This window comes from Drosophila novamexicana, unplaced genomic scaffold (genome assembly GCF_003285875.2).
Source record: "Drosophila novamexicana strain 15010-1031.04,08,12 unplaced genomic scaffold, DnovRS2.1 tig00000193-arrow-pilon, whole genome shotgun sequence".
In the NCBI taxonomy this organism is placed as follows: domain Eukaryota; kingdom Metazoa; phylum Arthropoda; class Insecta; order Diptera; family Drosophilidae; genus Drosophila; species Drosophila novamexicana.
The window spans coordinates 3,290,522-3,316,786 of NW_020824787.1; the positions used below are offsets into that span (position 1 = coordinate 3,290,522).

At 37.0% G+C, this 26,265-nt stretch overlaps 2 protein-coding genes across 3 annotated transcripts in view; one reads left to right on the top strand and one right to left on the bottom strand.

The window, feature by feature from the left end:
- LOC115759256 (ABC transporter G family member 21) overlaps positions 1–26,265 on the top strand; it is a 40,354-nt gene that overhangs the window by 12,448 nt on the left and 1,641 nt on the right. The window contains exons 2-4 of the mRNA XM_030700156.1: positions 24,656–24,850; positions 25,019–25,430; positions 25,973–26,228. Of these exons, the coding sequence (XP_030556016.1) occupies positions 24,656–24,850; positions 25,019–25,430; positions 25,973–26,228 (863 nt within the window). The remainder of the gene's footprint in view (positions 1–24,655; positions 24,851–25,018; positions 25,431–25,972; positions 26,229–26,265) is intronic.
- On the bottom strand, positions 16,817–19,122 carry LOC115759007 (dual specificity protein kinase pyk3-like). 2 transcript variants are annotated; one of them, XM_030699815.1, is made up of 8 exons: positions 18,956–19,122; positions 18,597–18,896; positions 18,076–18,533; positions 17,898–17,994; positions 17,536–17,850; positions 17,243–17,422; positions 17,048–17,189; positions 16,817–16,984 (listed from the first exon to the last, which is right to left on the bottom strand). In XM_030699815.1, exons 1-8 carry the CDS (start codon positions 19,052–19,054, stop codon positions 16,845–16,847), a joined length of 1,731 nt encoding a protein of 576 aa, XP_030555675.1. In that variant the 5' UTR covers positions 19,055–19,122; the 3' UTR covers positions 16,817–16,844. The 2 variants fall into 2 exon arrangements, with proteins under 2 accessions (XP_030555675.1, XP_030555674.1); XM_030699814.1 differs by having other exon boundaries at positions 17,503–17,850.

Sequence of the window (26,265 nt, forward strand, 5' to 3'; positions counted from 1 at the left end):
GTTTGGATTTTTCTTCATGGTCTTCCCTCTAGATTAATGTGGCATTCAAATCTCGACACCGATTTTTTAGTCGAAATTCATGTCCAAATCTTACCCCAAGATTCGTATATAGACATGGGTCAAAACTTACCACCCCCATATCTCGGTCAAATCTTATCCGATTTTCACGAAGTTTGGATTTTTCTTCATGGTTTTCCCTCTAGATTAATGTGGCATTCAAATCTCGACACCGATTTTTTGGTCGAAATTCATGTCCAAATCTTACCCCAAGATTCGTATATAGACATGGGTCAAAACTTACCACCCCCATAACTCGGTCAAATCTCATCCGATTTTCACGAAGTTTGGATTTTTCTTCATGGTTTTCCCTCTAGATTAATGTGGCATTCAAATCTCGACACCGATTTTTTGGTCAAAATTCATGTCCAAATCTTACCCCAAGATTCGTATATAGACATGGGTCAAAACTTACCACCCCCATATCTCGGTCAAATCTTATCCGATTTTCACGAAGTTTGGATTTTTCTTCATGGTTTTCCCTCTAGATTAATGTGGCATTCAAATCTCGACACCGATTTTTTGGTCGAAATTCATGTCAAAATCTTACCCCAAGATTCGTATATAGACATGGGTCAAAACTTACCACCCCCATAACTCGGCCAAATCTCATCCGATTTTCACGAAGTTTGGCGTTTTCTATATGGGTTTCCCTCTAGATTAATGTGGCATTCAAATCTCGACACCGATTTTTTGGTCGAAATTCATGTCCAAAACTTACCCCAAGATTCGTATATAGACATGGGTCAAAAATTACCACCCCCATAACTCGGTCAAATCTCATCCGATTTTCACGAAGTTTGGATTTTTCTTCATGGTTTTCCCTCTAGATTAATGTGGCATTCAAATCTCGACACCGATTTTTTGGTCGAAATTCATGTCCAAATCTTACCCCAAGATTCGTATATAGACATGGGTCAAAACTTACCACCCCCATAACTCGGCCAAATCTCATCCGATTTCCACGATGTTTGGGGTTTTCTTCATGGTTTTCCCTCTAGATTAATGTGGCATTCAAATCTCGACACCGATTTTTTGGTCGAAATTCATGTTCAAATTCGATTATAGACATGGGTCAAAATTTATCACCCCCATATCTCGGCCAAATCTCATCCGATTTTCACGAAGTTTGGATTTTTATACGGAAAAGCGGGAAAAACTTATTGCCGCGGCAAAGTAAAGAATCCATCTTCTAATATATTTAAAACTAATCAGCTTATATATTAAGGCTTAATTAAGACTATTTCTCTAATGCTTGTTTTATATTTTTTTTGATTGTATTGTATTGATACAAGTCTTTAGTTTTCCATGGAGAATTTCCCAGCGTGGAAATATTTCTGTATATGCAATATTATAGAATATTCTGCACAAATCATGCTTCTATCATCTGGCAGCATATTTAGATATGTACCAACATTTTCATAGTTGCAGCTGCAGTTGCATTCCATTTGCATGCCACAATAAAATTACTAAGCCGAACAGCTTGTGCATCAAATCAAATTTCAAAGAAACACACACATACTGCCAATGTTTATACAACTTTTTTCCTTTTTTTAAGCGAATACCGAAAGCCAAAAATTGTGTTTGTATTTGTGTTATTTTGTTTCTTGATGGCGATGCGATTTGTGCGTGTGCCTCGATTCCAATTCCATTTCCATACAATCCGCTGGAATCGATTCGGAATTCGAGCGGTTAATGTGCGATTAAAGTTTGTTGAACCCGACAAATGAGAAGAATATGTGTAGATGATGATGAAGAAGAAGCACAAGCACAAGCACAAGCAGAGGCTGTGTCAGAGGCAGAGGCAGCGGCTGAGGCAGACAAACGCATTCTTGGCACACAAACAAAGCGCAAAACACAAACATTCCCATTTTGTGTTGCCTGTGCGGCATTTTATTTATTTATTTTTGTTTCATATTGAAGCACTATCGGCACACAGCCACGCCCACACACACACACATACAGAGATACACACAGCCGCCCACGCCCACAGACGCCCCCACAGAACGTCAGCATCTGAGTGCGAGCAGAAACTAAATGAATCGCAACTGAGATGAAGTCCAAGTTGCTATCGGATCGAATAGGATCGACTCCCCCTGCCTCCCTACCCGCCCTCCAATGGAGGGGCCATGCCTAACTAGGCTAATGGCTCACAGTCGATGCGATTGCTCGATTGTATGCCCATGAGTGTGCGACTGTGTGTGTGTAAAATGGAGCCTGAAAGCTCCAGAGGGAATTGAAATAGCACAAAATTGTCATGAAAAACCAAGTTGCAATTTGTGTGCAAATAGGCAAACATTTTTTGTTTTACAATAATTGTTTCTCGAGGTCAATTGCCTTTTTGGCATATCTTTTATTCTCTAGATATATTTCCATTTCTTTTAAGAATAATATATATATTTCGGGGCAAAGGCTCCTGCTTAGAAGTCACCGATCCAGGAGAATTCACTCTTAGGATATGAATTTCTGAAAACAAAAGAAAACTTTCAGGCTGGATAGAATTTTGTTTTCTAGTCAGCTTTTTTTGCCAAGATTATTCTTCTATAATTAATTTTTTAAATTTGACTAACTCGAATTTTTTAAATTGATTTTTCTGGGCTGATGTGGTTCGAAACAGACAAGTTGGGCAGCTTATGGCTTAGAAAAGTGTATGAAATTCTACTATCCAAATATATTTACAAGCTTCTGGCATTATTAAAATATTGTATATACTTTAGAAACAAGTATAAACAATAGTTATATAAAAGGTATAAAAGATTTGTCAACAAGGAAAATATTCTTTAGACGGAACATTATTACAGCGAGTTGATTAAAAAACATAACACTCGGAAAAAACCTAACAAAAAAGTGTATGCTCATATTTAGAGGTAACTTGCGAGCTTTAAGTTTAACAAACGCTTTAAGAGCAGCTTTAAAATAATAAACTTTAAATAAAACTGAAGTTCTTTATTTATGCCTTGATGTAGATAAACTTCAAAGTTCTTGGATTCATTTAAAAATAAATTTCGCCGCTTTACAGAAGCTTTAGGCGGAGCTTTAAAAAGCTTTTGATTTAAATTAAGAGCTCCATTTACACTCTGATAACATAAACAACTTTTCTCAAAGCTCTTGACGGCGTTTAATGAAGAGATTTGGCCGCCTTACTGAAGCTTTAAGTGAAGCATTCAATAAAAAATCAATTTATTATTTGCACTTTAATCTACATAAACTTGCTTATGTAAAGTTCTTAGCTCCTCTTTATAAATAGCTTTTGCCGTTTTCTTATTTGTAGATTATATATTCAGATGCTATTTTCAGTTTTTTTTTCCTACAAAGTTCCCTTTTGTATTTTGAAGCCAAGAATTTGCTCAACCATTTTTGCAACCCTTTTTTTTGCTGCTGCCAATTGATGCGCTGCCAGAAACCGGTTAATAAACTTGTATGTGGGTCAAGTTTTGTCTTGATAACACACGCACACACGCACACACTCTAACAATAAAAGCAACAGGCGTGTCAAATGCAACAACAACAAACAAACAAACAAACAAAACATTCAGTGGGGCAATTTGAAATGGCGCATTTTGAATTCAGCTGAATTTGAGTTGGGTTGGGCTCCGCTCCGCTTTTTGTTTCAGCTAGTTGTGCTTAGATCTTTATTAGATACACGCATAGAGCTTCAAAGAGCCTGAGGAGTTTGGCAAATTCAAGCTCAGCTAGTTCTAGGTATCCTACCTAGCACAAAAGTTGGCCAGGTAAAAGCTAAGCGAAATTCGTTTTCTTAGAAATGCCCAAAAGCAAAAACTGAAATAAAAACAAGTCCTGTGCAGCTGCTCAAGCTATGCCAGCTGTGATGATCTATTGTTGTGTACACTTTTTATTAGAATAATAGAATTAGAGAAAAAATTGCTTTTCAGCAGAGCTTTAATAGGCATGCGATATGCTCAGAACCATACCATTGAAATGTTCAAAGCTGAAAATAATAGCAAAATGGAAATATATTCTATGACAGCTGCCCTTGTGTTGTGTATGTTCGTTCTCTGCTTACCCAAATATTTGCCTCATTTCGATATCAGTTTGAGCGTATTCTGAAAATAATAATTTTTATCGAGGACCTTGATGCACTGATTGCAAATGGTTTTCGGATACAGATCGGTCGGTGTTATTTGAAGGCCGAATGCCTTCATCTTCTCGACGAGTCGCAAACGCTTCCCATAGCCCATGTATATGTGCATCATCGATGTCTCCCATTGGTGGCACATGCGGCAGCGGCATCGAGCAAACGGCGCATATTCAAGGCTGCCCATTTTCGCTCTATGAAGTACTCGGAGTGTATCTATTTCGATCCTAACTTCTTTTCTTTTCGTTTTTATTTAGCCTTTGAGTTTTTTTGTTGACATTTGACATCATAAACAAAGTTAATAAGTTAATAACCAAAGTTAATAAAAGTTAACATCTAACTTATTTAAGAAAACAGTATGACGCTTTGTATTCTTTTCCCTTCAATTGGGGCTTTGATTCCCTGTTCACTTTTATATGAGCTTCTTTTCTCATTTTCTTTTCTTGCTGTTTCTATCAAGCTTCTTGCTTCCCTTCACTTCTTCCTTTACCAATTCCGCTTCTCTCGTATCCATCCCTTCTACATTACGTTGCTGTGATTCGTATCTTACTGAGCTTTCTCTTTCTATTCATTTCTGCAGTTTTCTTCATTTGACTTTGCAGCGTTTTCTTTATTTTGTTCCGGTTCGCTTCTTCCTCTCTTCTCGCTCTACTTCCTTCTCTTATATTTTGTGATTTTTTTGTGCATTTTCTTCCGCTTCGCTTCCTGCTCAGATCTATTCTCTATATGCTTTTTTACTACTGCTTTCATCCGTTTTAATTTGCTTTTCTTTACTTCTTTATTTCTTGACTGTCTTCTCCCTCCTTCTAACTTCTTTTCTATTCACTTTACTTCTCTTTCAGTTTAATTCTTTTTGTACTTATTCATTACTGTTAGCCAAAGCCTTGCATTTACCTTTCATCGCTTCTCGCTGCGATGGCCTGTACTTATCCCATTTTGCTTCTCGCTTCTTTGATAATTTTTTCAAACTTTATTTTCCTTGCTTTGCTTCTCATCAAACCCATTTCCTTTGACTTAGCTTTGCTTAGTTCATCACATTTTTGTTTTTCATATCGCTTATAACTTCTCTTATTGCTTCTCTCTCTGCCTTTGACGTATTACTTGAACTGTATTCAAAACCTTGGAGCATTTTTAATAATGTATTCACAGTTTTTGTTGAATATTGTTTACCCATTTACGATGTTCATAAAGAAGGCGCTTGCATAGTTTTAAAATGAATTAAATTTCTTCTTCTTTTATTATTTATTATTTTTCGAGTTGAATGTACTTTTCGCCTGTCATATTCGCCCCTGTCTCCACTGATCGCTGTCTCGCTTCATCTGCCTGTCTCTAACTCTTTCTCTCTGTCTCCTCCTCTCTCTCTCGGCGTGTGGGCGCCCAGATGTCAACGTCGAGGTCTGGGCCAGCGGCTGCGCCGGCGTTCTTTGGGGCAGGCGCATTTGCATGCGCGCTAGAAAAGGCGGCACAACAATTTTGCTCTCCATTCGCAAGTAGCAAGAGGCTGGGCTGGGCGGAGGGGGGTGGCATAGAAATTGCAATTTATTATAATTTAATCTAGAATAGAAAATTAAATAGACGACTCGTCTGGCAGCTGGCGGCTGCTGCTGCTGCTGTTGCATACATTGTTGCAAGTTATCGCGGGTTTTATCTACCGTTAGGCCGCGCCAGTGTCAATAACACAGCGCGTGTGGGCAGCGTGCGTGTGTGTGTGTGCATGTGTGTGTGTGTGTGTGTGCATGTGTGTGTTTGTGTGTGCGACACATACCTGCGTGTGCGTGCGCGGGGGCGTTGATGACAACGGGCAACCGGGCTGCAATGGAGGCCAACTGTCACTGCCACAGTCACAGTCACAGTCGCAGTTGACGCCTGTGATTGAATGTTGCATGTTTATTGTTGTGTGCTTGTTGTTGTTGTTGTTGCTGCTGCTTAGCAAACGAATAAAAATTAATTCAAAAATAATTTATTGTCATTGTCATTGTTGCTGTTGCTTTTGTTGCTGTTGTTGTTGTTATTGCAAGCTATATTAGTTTAAATTGCGGTTGCAGCGGCAGCAGCTGTCAGCTTTTATTGTTGTTGCAGACATAATTGTCGCTGTTTTTGTTGTTGCTTCTGTTGCTTTTGTTGCTGCTGCTGCCTTTGTTGAGTGCATTCACTTCTATTGCATTTGTGTGACCTTTACAAGTTCATGCCAAATGTACGTTCTTGAACTTTGCCAAACATCATCATTATTATTAATAACATCATTATGACGAGCATCATCTATCACCGTTCGCGTTAGTTTTGCATTTTACTAGAACAAACCAAAAAATCACTAAAATAAATCACAAAATTAACATAAAAATAAACACCTGGCGTATACTTAATATGTAAACGCACTTTTGACTGAATGTGCGCATACGCCCCATTGGCTGTGGGTGGTTATGAGTGTGTGCATGCGTGTGCATGCGCATCAAATTGAGTTGTAAATGTATTTTACAGAAAATCAAAAATAAATTTATTCAAAATGAAATTTTTCTATATAAAACAAAAGCAATTGGCTAAGCATTATAAATGTACCGTTATGCGTTACAAAGCACATGACAAAGTAACATTTTATTTATACGCGATGCTCAAATGTTTTTTTTTCCAAATGACTCATAAAAAGCGTCTAGCCAGGGTGCAAGGGGGAGAAGCGGGTGGTAGGCGAATAGCCGCAACAAGTTGCATAAGAGGCGCGCACATAAAACATGCATCTACCAAAAAAAACCTTTTGAAACTGGAATCCGAAACGGGGACTCATTAAATCATAAAAATTGCAAAGCCAACTATAAAATGCCCAATGAATTTTTAGGAAGCCACAAGAAACGGCCCGAAACATTTAAGCAAATTGCTTTGGTTTAGTTTGTCGGCTGCGCCATGTGTGTGCGTGTGTCTATGTGTGTGTGTGTTTGTGTCATGACATTAGGCTAAAATAAATAAATAAAACAAAATGCGGCAGACTTTCAGCTCTTGAAGCGCCGCCGCATCAAATCAACAATTTTATGAGTTGCACTTTTTTCTCTTAAGTTGAACCAAATGGATTCGTTTGTACACATGCACAAAAGGCACACACACACACACACACACACACACACACACACACACACACACACACACACATGGGCGCATAAACACTCCGAGCTATTACATTAAGATCAACAAGAACGACAACAACAAACAAAGGAATCTAAAAATCATCCGAAAAAAAGGCGGCTAATAACCTTAAGTTGCTTTTGCCAAGACTCAAATAGTCCGACTTTTTCGTGTCGAGAGCAGAAAAATGTGTGTGTGTATGCACTGCGAGAAATTGGAGTGTGTTGAATTTAATGAAATGAATAATAAATATATAGAATAGCAAGAAATTTGAGTACATTAAATTTTACTAAAATATTTATAATATATGTATATATAATGTTCGGCTCACTTGAATTTCTCTCAGTGTAATCGCGTGTGTAACATTAACTGCTTCAAGCCATGGACGTGTGTGTAGCCAAATGATGGGGGAAAAGGCATTTCAAATGTGTGCATGTGTGTATGTGTGTGTGTGTGCCACTGCTGTTGTTGCTGTTGCCATGGCTATTCCCTGTTGCTGTCGCTGCTGCCTCGGCCGCTGTCGCTGCCGCTGCCTCAGCTGCTGCGGCCCCGTCTCTCTCTCTTTCTCTCTCTTTCTCTCGCGGGTTTTTCGAGAAACCTATAGACCTACATTTTAAACAAATTGCGTTTTTTCTTTTTCCTTTTGTTGTTGTTGTTGTTGTGTCTGTTGTTTGTGATGTGATCAACAAATTTTTTGTTAGTTTTGTTTTTCTTTTGCTGTTAGTTGTTGTTTTCATTATTTGGCTGCGTTGGGTTTTCCTCCAAGAAGCAGCAGTAGGCGCTGCCGCTGCTTGCGATGTTGATGATGACGATGATGATGACGATGATCATGATGATGATGATCGTAAGACGAGTCAGTCAGTCAGTCAGTCAGTGTGTCTTGTGTTTTGTATTAAGCTGCTCTTGCTGCCTCTCTTCCCACTCCTTCGCCGCTTGTTTGGCAGCTTCTAATCGCACTTTGTTGTTTCAGCACCATCATCAGCTTTGAGTTTTATTGTTATTGTTGTATATATGTTGTTGCCTTTTGACGACTGCGTCATCAGCGCACAGCAGCGCGTAGATCGCTGCGCTCTGCTGTTGCGCTCTCCCTCTCTTGATTTATCTCTCTTTGGCTGTCTTTTATGCGTCTGTGTCTCTGGCTTGCGGCAGTGGGTCTTCACTTTCGCCAATTCTGAGCTCCACTTGCCAGGTTCAATGGCCGCTGCGCTGCCAGCCGGCGTCGCTCTGCCGCCGACGAGCGCCATTCGCACGTTTTCGACGCCTTGTTTCGTCTTTGCGTCTTTCACACAAAACGTCATTTGCTCATTTGCTCATTTCATCATTTGTTCATTTCATTTGTTTATTTGTTTGCCTGCAAAGCGTTCGCTATGCGTTTCATTTCTGCGCGTTCCGCTTTGCCTTGCATTTCTTGTTGTTGTTGTTGTTGTTATTATTGCTCAATTGTATCTTCCCTTCCTTACAGCTGGTAGCAATTTTATTGGCACATTGTCGCCGACGCATAGGCAAAATAATATCCCAAAGTCTCCGAAGTTTCTACGCCCAGTTTTGCCTTTCCTTATTTTAAAAAGAAACCAATGTGTGAGTCATTTGTGTTAACTTATTTTATTTGTTATACAAAAGTAAAATGACAGTGGAGGACCAGAAATTGTTAGTAAATCTTTGACAATCTTGATTCCTATATAACTTATATAACTATGCAGTATAACTTCTGTTATATACCGAGAGAGAGAGAGAGAGAGAGAGAGAGAGGGAGCTTATGTGTTTAAAATAATGTGACCATGGAGCACAATAACATAACTTTAACAAAATATTATTATAGAGGGGAAATTGATTGCATTCAAAGAGAGGACAACAATCTTAATAAAATGACAATAGACATTTTTTAATGCAAATAATGTGACAATGGAGGTCATGACATTTATGCAAATGCTGCGGAAATGTAAACATGAAGGAAAGTATAAAATACTTGTACTCGAATTTGTTTTCCAATCAATCTCTTTATATAAAACTGTTTTACTGAATGACTGACCGACTGATTGATCGAGTGACTGAATGACTGACTGAATGACTGACTGAATGACTGACTGACTGACTGACCCAATGGCTGATCGACTTGTGACAAAGCATAGTCCGAACCGTAAGAGCTGAAATTTTCACTGTAGTTACGGGTTTCGGAAAATTGCACTCGCATATGTGGAAAAATCTTGAAAAAGCTTTGTATGAAACTCATTTTTTTTACCATCGGATCTGCCTCAAACTCATTTTCAGAGATCTTTGTTGAAATTCATTCGATAAGCTTTTCGTGATATCAACTGCTCTTGGACTCTCTAACAGGTCAAAGGTCTTATGCATGAAAGTTTATATTTAGGCTTCAAGATTCTTACCATAAGACTAAAATGGGCGTAAACAGTTGTTTCCAACTTTTTGCTGTTTTTTCAATGGATTTTAAGCTTGTTTTCAAAAAAAAGTGAAGTTTAAGACAGCACAAAACACGCCACGGCCAAGGCCGGGGAATATCCTCTAGTACAGTATATATCCAACATAAGTGAAGAGCTATAAAGAGAACAACTAAAACAAATTCTAGAAGAAATAAAAGCGTATTAAACATTTATAATCTTAATACAAAAACAATTGCACAACTTCTTCAACTTTAAGCGAAACTCAATAATAAAAAAAAACATTTAAGTTTCAGCTAGTTAAACGCCAAACCCAGACAATGTTATGGCCAAACAGTTCAATGAACCCCGTTTTCAACTTTCATAATTTGAGTTCAAAAACTTAATAAACACTTTCAGCTCTCTGGCAAACGATTAAATAAACTTGTTACATGTTCCCACGTGCAAATTATAAAACTATGTTATAATCTGCGTAACTGGAACTGGCGCTGCCTGAGACCCTCAATTAGGCCGGAAGAAATAAAAACAAATAATATAACAACTAAAAAGGCGACGTGATATAATAACACAAATTAAGCTCATATTTGGAACATCATGAAAACGCCCACAGAACAGGCGCTTCCTAAAGTCTATATTTAAGTAGTTTAATGGCAAGTTGTGTTCAAAAGGTTAATTGGCTAGTGATTGGACGGCTCCTTAAACCAAAAGAAGAAAATACAAGTAAAGGGAGTGCAGCTGGGAGTGCACGACTAGCTGATGCCCTGCAAAAAGAAAGATACTCAATTGGTATATGCTATTCTTGGAGCAATATGTCCAATTTAGTGAATGTAGCTCCTAGAACCTAAGAGATTTGCACAAAAGACAGTTTTTCGATATCGATATTTATCGATTGCTTGCAAGTTATCGATTAGCGAAAGCTCGATAAACTCGTTATGTGCCGGCACTAGGAGTTAGATCGTTTCGGCTATTGATACTGATCAAGAATATATATTAACATTATAGAGCAGCTTCCTTCTGTGCGTTACATACGTTTGCACAAAATCCTTATACTCCTTTCATGCTCTTTCCATGTATTCTGGGTATAAAAACACAAGACAAATGTAAACAAGTTGGTTGCAAAGCAAATTTTGCAATCATAGGAATTGGTTTTCCACGAGAGAAAAAGCTTATAACTTTCGATATGTTGCTTAATGAAAAATTTCAACAGTTTTCGGTGTAAGTTTGGCTAGCTTTGTTTTTGTTTGTTCAAGAAAGAAAAACATTCTGCAAGATAAATTGAAAATTTTAAATCAAAAGCAAGTTGGAGCCAAATTTTAGCTACTCTTTAAGATGAATATTTCATAGCCAAGGATTCCAAGCTGATTTGAGAAAAATGTGTCAAAGAAAAAAGAATAAGGAAAATTGAAAATAAAAGCAGCAAAATTGCTTTCAGCTGGAAAAAAGGAAAAGTCTGTGAAGGTTGAACATTTAAGAATAATAATAAATACTCTCTCCAGAGAAAGATTAAAATAAATAAAATATACAAAACTAAATATTATTCTGGCGCCTAAGAAATTATAATAAATATGTTTAAAATTATTCACAATTAAAACAGAGTTCAGCATTTTCAGTCCAAAATGTTGATAAGCTATTTTGACTAAGTATTACCATTTTAAACTTGTTTTTTTTTTTTTTTTTTGAGAATAAAGTTTACTGCTTTTGAGTAGGCCTTGTGTAAAGGCATTTTAGCAGGGTATCTTAACTTCCTTTTGGGCATTGATAATGTCCTTTTTACAGGGTATCTTAACTCAAAGTTAACAAATGTCTAGGCATAACCTCTCAACAGGGTATCTTAACTTCAACTAAACCTGTGTCTAGGCATTGCATGAAGGCCTCTCAACAGGGTATCTCAACTTAAAAAGTTATTAATTGTCAATTTAGAGTATATGAAATATAAATACTAAAATATATTAAATAAATTATTGTAAACAAATTTCTGGCATGTCCTTCACTTGCCGAACAACTGAATGCTGCAAGCTTGTAGATCTAGCACAGTCAATGCACACTTAATGTTTAAAAAAGAAGATACACAAACATGCAGATACTAGATACATAGATACATTTGGCTGTGACAAGGCCACGTGCTTCGTGCTTGTCTGCAAAGATTTCACAAAAATAGACAAATCTCTGACTAATTTGAAGCGCATACAAAGTTGCATTTTAGCCAGAAATAAATCTTTGGCTGTCTTCCTACTCTCTGTCTGTCTCGCTCTCTCACTCGCTCGTCCCCTCTCTCTTTCGCTCTGTCTGTATGTGGGCTTTTCCCCACCTTTCGCCTGTTGCATTGTTTATGACACTTTGCTGCCTTATTTTTCCGCAGTCAAAGACATTTTTGTGGCGCTGACGCGTCGCCGACTTTTTCCTCCAAGTTTCACTGAGTTTTCTTTTCGTCAGCATTTCCCAGCTTGTTATTATTGTTGCCTTGTTGTTGCCTCGGTGTGGGTCGCATCTGTTTATACAGACTGATTAACACGTCTCGTTGTTGTTGCAGCACACGCTCTGTTATCAACCCAACAAACTGAGCGACTGTCACCTGACACCAGGTGAAAATGCCAATGAATTTCATTTTAATTGCGACTACTTCTGCCCCCTAGCTACTGATAAACTAGGACCAGAGCTGTGCACAGCATTCAATTATATGTCAAGTGTCTGTCAATTTGTTACAACTACATCTAATGCAATTAGCGGTTCCTTCTGACGCCTTCCCCGACAGCCTTTAAGGCATATAGCTTGTGATCTTTAAGATCATATAAATCCTCTCTAGGCATAGCAGCTGGGCTTATGTTTGTCTGGACTTATATTTAGATGTTACATATCTTTAGCTTTGCACTTACCTTAATACCAAATTTTTCCATCATGTGTCGAATGCTTCTTTTGGCTCTTTTTATCCAAAATGTTTATTGAGACCATTTAAAAAGTGTTCTTAAATCTTTCTAAAAGCGCTTTAAGGCCTGATCTGAAACAAATTTTAAATTCTTTCGAATCTTTAACGAAGGTGAGCACCTTTCGCAGACTGATTTAATCCTATGTCTGGAATATAAACATGTATATAGGAATATGGCAGGAATATATAGCAAATATATAGTTATATATTGAAAATTAATTTCAAAATTCATTCCACCTATATTCCACTCTTTTGGGAGAAATATTTCAAATCATCTACGCTTTCTAGTTCCTACAAAAGGCTGAGCTTTTAACAAACATTTTAAATATGCAAAAAGTGGTTGAATATGCTACTTGTTTTTGTTGGAATGTGAGCTTTAGATGGTCATAGAACTGGTTCAGCTGAACTGAACCACTTCTGGTTTGTTCTTCTGAACAGGTTGCCTTTATGGATATGCTTTAGAAAACCCATTTAGGACTAATTCTTTTTGTTCACACAAGTGACTTCTGATTCTATGTATTTGTATCTCAAGTCTCTTTGGATGCGCTAAATTTGTGTTATTTTTTCATAATTTACTTTGTTTTCTTGCCTTTTGCCGGCTGTTTACTTCCGCTCAGCTGAAATGCACTCAAATGCACTTTCAATATTTGCGCAACTAATTTGCACCCCAGTTTTGATTTTTAAAATTTTTTTTTTACACTGAAATTAGCTATGAAGGGTATAATGAATTTGTTCGAGTGTATGTAGGAATATAGGAATTTATGGATTGCATTAATATATATATTCTTGAAGGGAACGACGAGCTGCGGCATCGAGGACGACGAGCATATAGCCATATCGGTCTTTATGTATCAGAGCGTCTATCTCGAGAACTATGAGTCCCTCAGAATTATAATTTTGAACATAAGTGCCCGCTCAGATCAAGTTTGTTTCAAATCATCGATAAATTACCCGTCCGCAGGGTATCTGTTAGTCGAAGGTAGGCGCATTTGTTGCCCGCTCAGAACAAATTTGTTGCTGGATGCAGGGTATCTGTTAGTCGAAGGCATCTGTTTGCCCCTATTACCCGGTCAGATGAAGTTTGTTTCAATTCCTTGATAACTGGCCCCGTGTAGGGTATCTCATAGTCGAGCTGCCCGCCCACTTAAGCACTCTTACTTGACTCTTATTTATTTTTAGTTTTATCTGCATAATGGATATTTAACTGTTCGGCTCTGTGATGTAATGTGTGTTGACGACTCTACAACGTTGTGGTTGTGCGCCCCTCTCGACTCTCCAGTTTCGGCTAGCTCTATAGCATACATGGCTTTATAGCTGACCCAGTTGCAATGACACTTTCAAATGTGGCGGTGCAATAAAATGCTTGACTGTTGAAGTATATTTAAGTATTAAATGCATTTTGTGGCTTTCTCGTGACATTTTTTGCATAGTTCATAAAGATCTCATGTGGAGAAAGTGCGTAGAACAGCAACAACAACAAAAAGAGGCAAGGAGAGGAAAAAAAAAAGCTGGCAACTGTGTCAATTAATATGCTAAATTATACACATACAAGTCGCAGACGCCAAACTGATGGCCCACTTGGCCGCTGCCAATCAATTGCAAAAAAAAAGCTAGGAAAAAAAACAGAGAGCGAGGCGCAAAAAAAAACTAGGAAGCATAATTCCCAGCTAACTAATTACCACACAATGTGACGTGAAAGTTCGTGAAACTGGGCAAAAAAAAAAGATATATATACATAAAAAAAAATAAGAGAAGAAAGCGCTTCATATTTATGAACTTCCTCTCGGCTAATGTCAACAAGTGTTTGCCGCCAAGTCGCAAGCATTGCCCACCTCGCCCCTCCCTGTAACACTCCTTCCCTAGACGGCTCGATTCAATTACGTAGCGCTTATATAATGTAATCTAGTGTAATCTTTTGCAATGTTAGCCAAAGTTGGTCAACTCTGAAAGTAGTTGGTTGACTTTTCTCAGTTCTATTGCCTGCTGCTTTCTAAGTCACCTTTCAAATTCAATTTAGAGATAGAGAAAACCAACAACAATAACAACAACAACAACAGAGAAACACCCACACAGAACAGCCAAGAACTGGAATTGATATAAATATGTATATGTATATATGTTTGTGAGCTGGTTATGTGCATGCATAAATTACGTATACGACTCGTGGCCAAGTTAACGCGCTTGGCCTAACTGTTGCCCCGCCTGCAACAAGCAGTTTGACGCTGACTTCAAAAACCTTGCACATTTCTCATGGCCAAGATACCCTGTAAACGGAAAAGGAGGCTATTGTAACAGTTGGGATACCCTGTAAGGGGCAGCTGAATGATATAAGTGATATTACGTCCCTATAAATAGCATAAAATGTGTGAAAATTTCAAGTAGAGCCTATTTTTTTGTTCCAGTTTTTTGTTATTTTCAATATCATAAAAAAAGCTTTACTAATCAGCAAAGTTCTAAGGCAGGCAATTCAATAACTTATTAAAGTAACTACATACCAAATTTGGTGCCTTGAACTTTTATGGAAGCCGAGTTCTTATAGATCGTTCATAGAATCGACGGCCTTGGCCAGAGCATGGGGCAAATGAAAGCTAATTAAGCATATTGATTTCGTACACAACAAACGCTTAAACATCCTCAAGTAACCCATTTTTGCAGCCCGAGCTCAGGGTATATGGAAAGAACCAAAAAGCAAAAAACCAAAATGACGCCAAGAAACAAATTTGCATAGACGAGGCTACAAATTAAGTCGGTCATAAATAACATATCAAAAAGAAATGACCAAAGTGACCAAAGCGAACAACAAAAGAATTGGGTCAGTAACACAAGCCAAAAAGAAAGACCAAAAAAAAAAAACCAAAACAAAAAAAAAACGCAATTGAGCATGGTCATAGCTTTGAAACGAAAGACAAAGGCGCACGGCAAAACAGGAAAAAAAAAGTATCGCATAATATAATAATATATATATAATAATATATATATATATATATATATATATATATATTTAGCAATATGTTCCGCATTTGTCAATTTGTTTAGGAAGTTCCGCAGCGCAAACAAAATTAATTAAAGGCAGCTGAGAGCAAAAATGTAGAATGAAAAAAAAAAAAAAAACAATTGACAAAAACATCAAATAAATTGCACAACATTTCGATAGACAAAAACAAATAAAAAATACTAAATATATATACAACTAATTGGTGACCCAATTCTTTTGTCAGCGCTCAACTATTTATATTTAAATTTTTTGCTTTCATTTCGAGCTATGTATAAAACTGTTGGAATTATTGAAACTCTAATAATATAAAAAAAAGAAGGGGGGAAAAAATAAACATTTATAATGCCAGCCAAATTATGCCAAAAATAGAAAAAAGGTCTAAAAATCTCGAAAAAAAACCTAAACAAAAGACGCTGCCAATGAACTCAGGCCCTTAACATGCACACACACTCACACACACACACACGCATATGCGCGCACACACGCACAACTGGTCAGCTTGCGTAAAAAGGCGACTTGTTTAATATCGGTCAATGTATTCAAAAACATAAAATAAAAGAAATAAATAAATAAAAACGCGATAAGAATTTCAAAAATTTCAGCTTTTGATTGCGTGCGCTGCTTAGCTGTGTGTGTGTGCGTGTGTGTGTGCGTGTGTGTGTGCGTGTGTTGTATGCAATGCCAAACTTTCACGTAATTTTTGCGTGTTTTTTTTTTGGTCTTCCTTTTTGCCTTTGCTCACCTTTTCTTGGTGCGTGTGTGCGTGTATGCGAATTATATTATTTTTCGGTTCTGTTTTGCTGCTGCTGTAAAGAGTCAACAACCTTTTTCGTATACAAGAAGCGTCAGGCTTACGCGCCTCTCTCTATCTATCTCACTTACTCTCTATACCGCCCGCACCCTACCCCCTTTCATTAAACGTAGTAGCTCCCTTTAAGCGCTAAAAGCAACAACTAGCAAGCTGTTAGACTTAGAGTGGCCCTTATTCAACAACCAAATGCCATCCGACTCAGTCAATTAATCAGTCAGTTAAGAGTTGTTGATTTTATACCCTGTACCCATTGAATGTTAGCATAAAGGGTATATTGGTAAGCCAAGTCCGTCTGACCAATAAAAGATGTGAACACGTCCATCGTGTAAGGCCACAAAGGCTAGAGACTAGCAAAACTAGGTTAAAACAATTGAAATTTTGAATTTTTATTACAAATCAACCAAAACAAATGTCACAAGAGATAAAAATAAATTCCTTACTAATTATCTCCATTTTCAACAATCGTCTAAACATAAAGCTAAATGTTCCATTGTTGGTCGTTCTTTCGGTTCCATGTGCCAGCAACTTCTGATAACATATCTTAAAAGCTTTACGTTTGGATAATTCTTGACATCTTCCAGAATAGGACGTTTGCCTTAAGCGAGAAACTTATTGAAATACATGTATAACATATATATATATTAACCCTTATGCCTACCCATGCCAATTTGATACATAATGGCGAATGGTTCGCGATTTTCCAGATGACAGAAGGGCCTTTTTCGCGCCAACACCTCCCACAGCACAATGCCAAAGCTGAAAACATCACTTTTTTCCGTGTAATTGTTGGACTGGACAACCTAAACGATAATCCTTGTTCAATATATTCCTTGACATTACGAGTTAGGCAAACCTCTGGCGACATATAGCTGGCAGTTCCGACATTGTTGCTCATGACAGTAGCCAATTCGGTGACTGTACCAAAGTCGGCTATTTTTAATGTGCGATATCCGTTCGTCAATAACAAATTGTGTGGCTTAAGATCACGATAAATCACAGACCTTGGTTTCATGGCATGTAAATAGGCAATGCCCTGCAAAAAAAAAAACGAATCTAATTGTATTTGTCTTATAAACAGATATTCTTAAAATGGGACCAAGTAGAGTAGCTTACACGTCCTGCCAGATAACTTTTCTCTGGTTTTACCTTGGCCAATTGATGCATCCATTCGAGTGCAAGCGTGTATTTATAATTTGGCTTCTGTTCACCATTGTCATACAGATAACTGTGTAATGAGCCACAGTCTGCGTATTCCATCACCACTAAAGTTTTGCCCTCCTCATCAACCATGGTGCCATACAATTTTATAATATTCTCATGATTGACGCGGGATAGATAACGCACTTCCCTCTCAATGCCCTGGTTGCCTTGGGTGTTATTCAAATAATATCGCTTGACGGCCACTTGAGCGCCACGAAATGTTGCCTTGTAGACAGCGCCAAAAGAGCCCTGTCCCATGATCTGGAATTCAGAAATTTAATAAAGTTCTTGATTTGGAAAAACCTTACCTCTCCCAGTTTCAAGTCGGGGAATTCCTTGAGAGCCTTGAAAATCGGTTTCTCTTCTGTTGCTTTACTTTCCTGCGTATATGTTACGACGTCATTTCTGTGGAAACGAATTGAACAACACAAATCCACCATAAATATATATATATATAATATATGCATATAATACTGCTAAAGATACCTGATTTGAAGAAGATCCATTACCATATATTTCATCATTGGCCGCCTATGTGGGTCATCCTGCGAACATCTGGCAATCAGGGACTTAACATTGCTAGAGCCGACATCTTTTGGAACACAGGTCAAAAGTTCACATATGTTTTCAAAAACAGGCCTCCTGCGTGTTAATACTTCCCAGAGAATTATACCAAAACTATAGACGTCGTACTTTTCGGTGTAACACCTTTTGCTCGACTCCAAAATATAGGCGTGTATTAGATCGACTGATATTGTACAGAAATTTCGCGTCTTGGTTAGGCGTGCCTCTGGTGGTGTATAACAGTTTGATATAAATTCCACTCCACTGGCCAAATCACCGATCTTTAAGCAGCTATAATTTTCAGTTAAAAACAAATTCTCGGGCTTTAGGTTACCATGGCATATCGGACTTGGCTTAAGGTCGTGAAGAAATGCAAGACCCTGCAAAATGAGAATTATATGAGAGTGCCACATGACTGGTATATTGTTGGGAATGGAACAAACCTTTGCCAACTGGACCATCAAATCATATGCATTATTTCTAGTATATTTGCCAGATCCGTGTATATAGTTATGCAGCGATCCGCCGTCAGCGTATTCCATAAATACGGCAATTACTTTGCCTGGTAACTTTTCGGAACCATGAGAATTCAGGATATTCGGGTGCTTAATTGTATGTAGCTGCTGGTATCTGATTTTGACCCATTCATAATTCGCGTAAAAATAATAATAGATTTTAGCGGCAAAAAGTTTGCGGTCGCTAGTTGCTTTGTACGCTATTGTGAAGTTTCCTTTTCCGATTACCTTTAAGATTTATGTTTATTTAATCTCATTATGCTTTAACCGAACTACAATAATATTACCTCCATAAGCTTAATATTTAAATGTGTTAAATCCACAGTGTTAGACGTGGATGTCGGATATTGCCAGAATGGCTGGAAGAATTTGTAGACACATAACATTTTGATAGCCTATACGGATGATAACTGATTGCCATCAAACAAACGCGTTTGAGTCAATTTAACAGATAAGCTAGAACTTTTTTATTTATTTATTTTTTTTTTTGTTTTTAAAATTCTTTTAATTTTTCTGTTTTTCTGTTACTTTGCTAAGCAACTTTTATCAGCGTTAGCGATAAGCTAGAAAGAATCAAACGATTAAATTGAATTGTATATTTATGGGTTACATTTTTGCAGATAACTGGGTAGCGCTGTAAAAGTTGTAATTACTTAGTTTAATGCAACTTACTAAATAGTTCCCAAAAACAAACACACTTTTTAACCGCTGTCCAAATAATTGAAACTTTGACTCACTTTTGTGTAGACTGTAAATATTTTCAGACAGAGAAAAAAAGTGAACCTCAAGATTGTGCAAAAAGTAAGCTTAACGCGCAAAAGCGATTCAAACACTACTGAAGGGGGTAAAATTCATTTGGCGAAATCAATAACAGTTTTTGTTCTAGTTATCGATTAAAAAGTGACCAGATCATTTTTATTGAAAATGCCTGCGCAATTATCGATTGCCTGTAGAGAATGTGGCCAGAGCCATTCACAAAAGTGGACATACTAAAGGTCGGCAAAGGCTTGGGACAATTTGTGATAATCCGATATTCATTTTCAATTTTCCGATATTTATTTTATTTGTGCACTGTCCGTTTGTATAAAAGCTTTGTAAGCCAGAGACTTGAAATATGAAATATTATATTCTTTTAATTTTCATTTGACATGTTCTACAATTTCCATCATATCAAACGGTTTAATTTATAGATATGCTATTTGTATAATTGATTTAATTGCTGTGATGTTTTTCGTATAGTCAGACTTATGTAAGCTCCAACACTTTCAAAAAGATCAAACTCTAAACTTCAGAGTTATTCAAGAAAGTTTTTCGAATAGTGTTTTTGTATATAGTTAGATATATTATCTACTCATACTTTAGTGAGATTGTGATCTTTGCAATTGCTTTTTTATTCTTAACAAATTGTCTACGCATGCAAATTATAAAATGCAGTGCATTGATCGGCTGTCAATATATAAAATGTTTACTCATTCCAAAAGTCATAGACCTTGAGGAAAGCCCATTCTATGGGTGCCTACGTGAGTTTTGTCACATCACCCACAAAAATAAAAGCCAAGCGGAGCTTAACAAATTTGTTGGTTGTCGACAAATGTCGATTACAAATTAAAAAGAAAGTAAGGAAATTAAGAGTTTTGGCTGAGGTTGATGCTAAAAATACACAAAGACTTACAATGAAATTTTGTTACTTGAGGCCGGCAATATACTTATATTTTTATGTTTTTTTTTTATTTTTTTGGTTTTATGTTTTTTAATTTTTTTTATTGACTTCAGTTTCTCCCACGAATTTAGCTTACGCTAAAGTTTGTTTTCTTTCACTTGATTTGTTGCTGTCTTGCTTCTTTCTAAACTGTCAGAGCTCTTTAATTTTTGTTGTTGTTGTTGTTGTTTGTAGCTTGCATAAAGATAGGAAACATTTAAAAAACTGCATATTTTGCAGTTATTTGGGCAAGCGTGCCATCTGAGCCACGTTGCGATTTAATGGGTCAGCCCGAGGAATTCCCTGACAAAGTCATGACTGTGCCAAATGTTGACGTTGCAAACTGAAAGCTCCCTCATTATATTTACAAGGTTATCGCAATAGAATTGAAAACAAAATTAAAACAGAACACGAAAAATGGTTGTAAAAGATGTAAAATAATATGAATATGATAATGAAGAAATATAATATAATATGCATGATGTTTTGAATAGAAAATTTGCAACATTAGAAAATTGAGTACATGTTTAATGAATAAAATGATTTTGTGGTTGTGGGCGGCATTTGATTGATATGCTTTATGCTAATCTGTGCCCATGCCCCATTCGAAAGTAGCTAAGCAAATATACACATAAACTTTAAACAACAAATTTCTATTTGATAGACGTCACTAATCAACGGTCCAGCGAAAGTGTTGCCAGTTTCCAATCTAAGCATCAAATTAAAAAACACAAAAAACTAAATTAAAAAAATATATACAAAAAATGACTGAATGAACAACTACAAGTAACTGAATCCAACGTAAATAGTTGATATTCCAATTGTTGCTGCTCAAGCGCAAAAGGCAAAAACTATCAAGTGACAGGCATCTAATTGAGCTCAATTATACAAAATATTGTGTTATTTCCTTTTAAAATTATGCAAAAAAAGCTTTTAGATATTTATTTTAGTGCAAAAGAAAAAAAAATTGCTTAAAAACTAGAAAGTATAAAAGTTATGGATGAAATGAATTTCGAACTAATCCTAACTTATCTACAAAAATTGGTAAATTCCCTGAAATTCGCATTCGAAAGGGGGACATTCAAATTTTTAAATATATCTATAATAAAAATGTTGAAAAACATGTTTTTAAATATAAGTTTAGGGCTGCGCTAACAGAAAATGATAAATAAATAACGAGAATGTTTCATTTCCAGACGTTCCAGCGCTCGGTCGAAAATTAAGTTGTTGTATGAAATACCTTTTGATATTCAAGATATCTTCAGGATATCGGCATTAACTATTTTTCCTGCATTATTAGGCTTACAACCTTCTTTTTCGTTTTATGAAAATATTAAATACTATTTATTATTAAATGATTGGCTTCCCTATAGACGAAAGTGTACCAATTCCACTTGTTCCAGCTAACTACAAATATCCCAGTCTAGGGGCACGTCTTGTAAATTTCTAAAACAAAAATCCAAAAATTATGCTTTGCCTGTTTAAAAAAGATTTGACCTAATATTTATGAGTGCGGCCTGAACAAAATGTATTTGACTTGACCTGACATGGACTTATTTTGTTATGTCTTGGACATATTTGATATCTATTTGAACTAACTGTTGCCTAGCGTGTCGTATTTTTGATTGTTCCAGACATTTTGCCAGGCATATCAGACCCGGACATTGCAATTGTTGTTGTTATTTAGTCTCTTTTAATGTGGCTGTCTTCTAGGCAGAGTGTCAGGCGGACAGGCGGGCGGACGGGCAGGCGAAATGTATGAGCTGCGTATTCATCAGATACTTTGCATGCGCATGCAACATGTATCTGTGGACGATGTGTGTGCGTGTGTGTGTGTGTGTGTGCGTATGCTTTGTTTGACGTTGTCTCTTGCTGACTGCATTGACCCCCACTTGGGGCCTGTGCCTGACGTCGTTGTTTGTTGTTGTTGTTGTTGTTGTTGTTGTTGCTGTTGTTGTTGTTGTTATTGCTGCTGCTGTTGTTATTGTTGCTGTCTCATATGCACGCACATTGCGGTTCATTGCACTCTCTATTTACTTTGGCTTCCCATTTCATAAAATTAACATATATTATTTTTTTCTATAATTTGAAATATTTTGTTGTTTTTGTTTTGTTTTTCTTTCTGGGGATGCTGCAGTGCGTTGGTTTATATTATTTTTAATAATTTTCTAGTCCATAATTGTATATTTGATAGTTTTTCTAGTTGATTCCAAATCTTTCTTTTTGTTTTATTGTGGAAGATCAAGACAGAGGCTTGGGCTCAGCTTCTGCTGTGTTAATTTACATGGCCGTCTAATTGATGTGCTTCTGTATGAGACCTTGACCCCTTTCACCTCAGATCGATGATCATTTTAGCTGTATCAAGAGATCTGTCAGGAGTGGGTTATGGCATACCTGCATAATGTAATGCTAACTGGGCTGATAACATTTCTTTAAGTTAACCAGGAAGATGATAATATGAATACTAATGAGAGAGAGAGAGAGAGTCTTATACCTAACTGTTAACATGTGTACTTATGTATGTATTTGATCCAAACCAAAATCTCTTCCATTCAAAAAACAACTGAAACTTAGCAATTTTTATAAAGAATCTTCCGTGCGAGTTGCGCAGTATATAAAGGCAGCTTTTATAGGCGGGATGGGCAGGTCATACGCGCGGAGGCTTACAGTAAAAAGAAAATATTTAAATAAATTTGATAGGTACACAGCAACAACAATAAGAACAACAACGGGAGAGAAAGAATCAGCAAGAGCGGGAGAAAGGGGCCAGAACAGAGGCTATTGACTCGGTTCGGCTTGCATATGTATTTGTGCATGTTGTAGGAGGAGCACGAAACAGAAGCATTGACCGAGAGTTGGGCAAAAGGAAAACAGAGAGAACAGCACAACACAGAGAGTGCGTGCGCCTCAGAGAGCGAGCGAGAGAGAGAAAGAGAGAGCAAGCGGGCGAACGCGTGTGATAATGCGACGCGACGCGACGCGTCGTCCGTCACACACATGTGATATCGGCGATAAGAGTTGACAGTGGAGAATCGACCGTTGTATTGTGTTGCTCTCGCATTAAGAAACAAACATATGCACGCACGCACACACACACTCACAGACACGCACACATACGTACACCGACCAAATGAATGTGTGCCTTACACTGATTTTACTTTTGCTTGGGGAGGGGTGCATTGACTTTTGTTTCTTTATACCCTACAGCCGTCAATTGCATGAATGGGGTATAATAAAGTATTAAACATTATTTTGATAAAAGACAGCATTAAGTACTTTAATACGGGCATGCTATATATAGTCACACACATAATACCCATGTATTGTAAGTTGCATTTTAGATTTCAATTCAATTTTAAATTAATTTGTTTTATTTTAAATAATATTGAAACAAATATTTCAATTTTCTTTGATGTATTTTACAGTACATTAAATATTATTTAGTTATAAAAGTAAAATTGTAAAAAGAATCAATTTCAAATTCTATACAAAGATAGCAAAAATTTATTGAGATAAAATATTTGTTGGCAATAAATAAAAATTATTGCCAACTAATTCAATTATATACATATATAACAAACGATACTTCTATAAAGAACAGCTCCATTACCGGACACCTGCCCATAACCGGATAAAAGAACCGCAGCTTTGGGTGTCCGGTTATGGCAGCTTCCACCCGATTTAAATAAAGTATTGGAATTGCAGGAAAAATTCAATATAGTTTAGTTAATTTATTTGTTATTATTTTACTGCATACTTTTAGGCCCCGCAATATTCAATGGCTTATTACAGGGTATTTGATAGGCATATATATATATATATATATATTTTGTGTACGGTTTATTTTTGCATAATTTATTTTCAGAGTTTGTTAAACTCTCATCAATTCTTTGATAACTGCGGTTTTAACAGTCTTTAAATTGGGGAAATACATTTTGATTGACTTATTCAAAACATTTATAAATAAATAAATAAATTTGGCCAGTTATTTGATTTATGTTAAAAGTACTTTAATTTTTATTGGCTTGGTAAATAACAAAAAAAAAAAAAATTTTTTTTTAAATGAATAATTAAAGTAATAATATATTAATAAATTTATTTATATATTAATTATTTGCTTTTAAAAAAATAATTATAAATAAATAAATAAAAGATTTATTTTATTGTTTATTATTTTTTTGCTTTAACATTTTTATTTATTGATCTTTAATTATTTATTTGATATATCTTTATCATAATCTTTAACACAATTATATTAATTTATGTTTTATTTCTTTTGGTTTTGCAGTGCGGCTCAGACAACTTCGTTGACATTTCCCTTTATAAACGCTGCAAAGCAACAACAACAGCCAATTGCACAGCAACAACAAGTACAACAACAACAACAACAGCAGCAACAACCAACAATACAGTTGACATTTCAGAACTTAAACGTGTTGCAAAACGAACGCAAAATACTTTCCGATGTGAGTGGATTAGTCAGGTAACAACAAACAACAACAAACAAACAAACAAACAACAACAAACAATCAACAAACAAACAACAATAAAACCCATTCTCACGTGACAAATAACAAATATATTCCTTTCTCTCTCACTATGTCTTGTTCTCTCCCCTCTCTCCCTTCTCTCGCGCTCTCTTTCTGCGCAGTCCCGGCGAGGTCCTGGCCATCATGGGACCCTCGGGCAGCGGCAAAACAACGCTTCTGGACTGCCTCAGCGGGCAGCGGCACTTTGACAGCGGCAGCGTCTATCTGAATCGCGAACCGCTCTCGAAACGCTGGCGCCGCAAAATTGGCTATGTGCTGCAGGAGGAGATCTTCTTCACGCAGCTCACGTTGCGCGAGACCGTCATGTATACGGCGCTGCTGCGGCTGCCCGAGTCGATGCCGCGCGCCGAGAAGCTGCGTCTCGTCGACCACATACTGGACACCCTGGAGCTGAGCTGCTGTCAGCAGACCAAGTTTGGCGATTATCTGAATCGTGGGCTCTCCGGCGGCGAGAAGAAACGCGCCAATATCGCCTGCGAACTGTTGACCAATCCGCTGCTCATGCTGCTTGATGTGAGTACATAGAAAATAGACAGAGAAAGATATATTTTAATTAAGCTGAGCTTAGATTAGATCCTCCGAACTCAGCTTAATTAATGCTGCCTCTGTTCTTATTATCTGCAGTTAAAACTCTGAAAATATCTGAAATATAAGAGATGTCATAATTATAACTCAGCTTAATTCTATCTCTCTATTAGTCTTCTCTAAAGCTTAAAATCTATAAAAATCGGAGATATAGAGAGAGAAAGAGAGAGATACACTTAAGCTGAGTTTAGAATTGAACTGGTCTAAGATCAGATTAATAATAGCTCTCTCTATATTCGTCTTCTCTAGAGATAAAGGTCTCTAAAAAGGTCTCAGAAATCAGCCAGAACTTTGTCAAAGCTGGTATCAATTGCAACCAATGCGAAAAGAGCCTCCATTTTATTGTAAATTAAATGGTTAAAGTTTTCTTTTTTATTTTTGACATATTTTGTATTGTTTGATTTATGTTTTTACAAAGTTAATTTCTTTTTTTAATTTTTTCCATTATTTTATATATTTGCATTTTCCAGGAACCCACCTCTGGGCTGGATAGCCACTCGGCCATATCGCTGATGAAGGTGCTGAAGCGCTACGCACAGCTGGAGCAGAAGACAATTGTGATAAGCGTGCATCAGCCGTCGTCGCAGATGTTTCACATGTTTGATAAGCTGCTGCTGCTGCATCAGGGACGCACCGCCTACTTTGGCGAGGTGAACAACATCTACAGGCACTTTGAGGATATTGGGGTGACCATCAAGCCGCACTACAATCCCGCCGACTTTGTGTGTAAGTTGTAAATTGTAATCAAATCGCAGCTGAACAC

Coding starts and splice junctions, on each gene's coding strand:
- LOC115759007 (XM_030699814.1), bottom strand. CDS start 19,054: ATGTTATGTGTCTACAAATTCTTCCAGCCATTCTGGCAATATCCGACA. Junction 18,534..18,596: donor TGATGGTCCAGTTGGCAAAG/GTTTGTTCCATT, acceptor CTCATTTTGCAG/GGTCTTGCATTTCTTCACGA. Junction 17,190..17,242: donor CCAGCTATATGTCGCCAGAG/GTTTGCCTAACT, acceptor ATTATCGTTTAG/GTTGTCCAGTCCAACAATTA.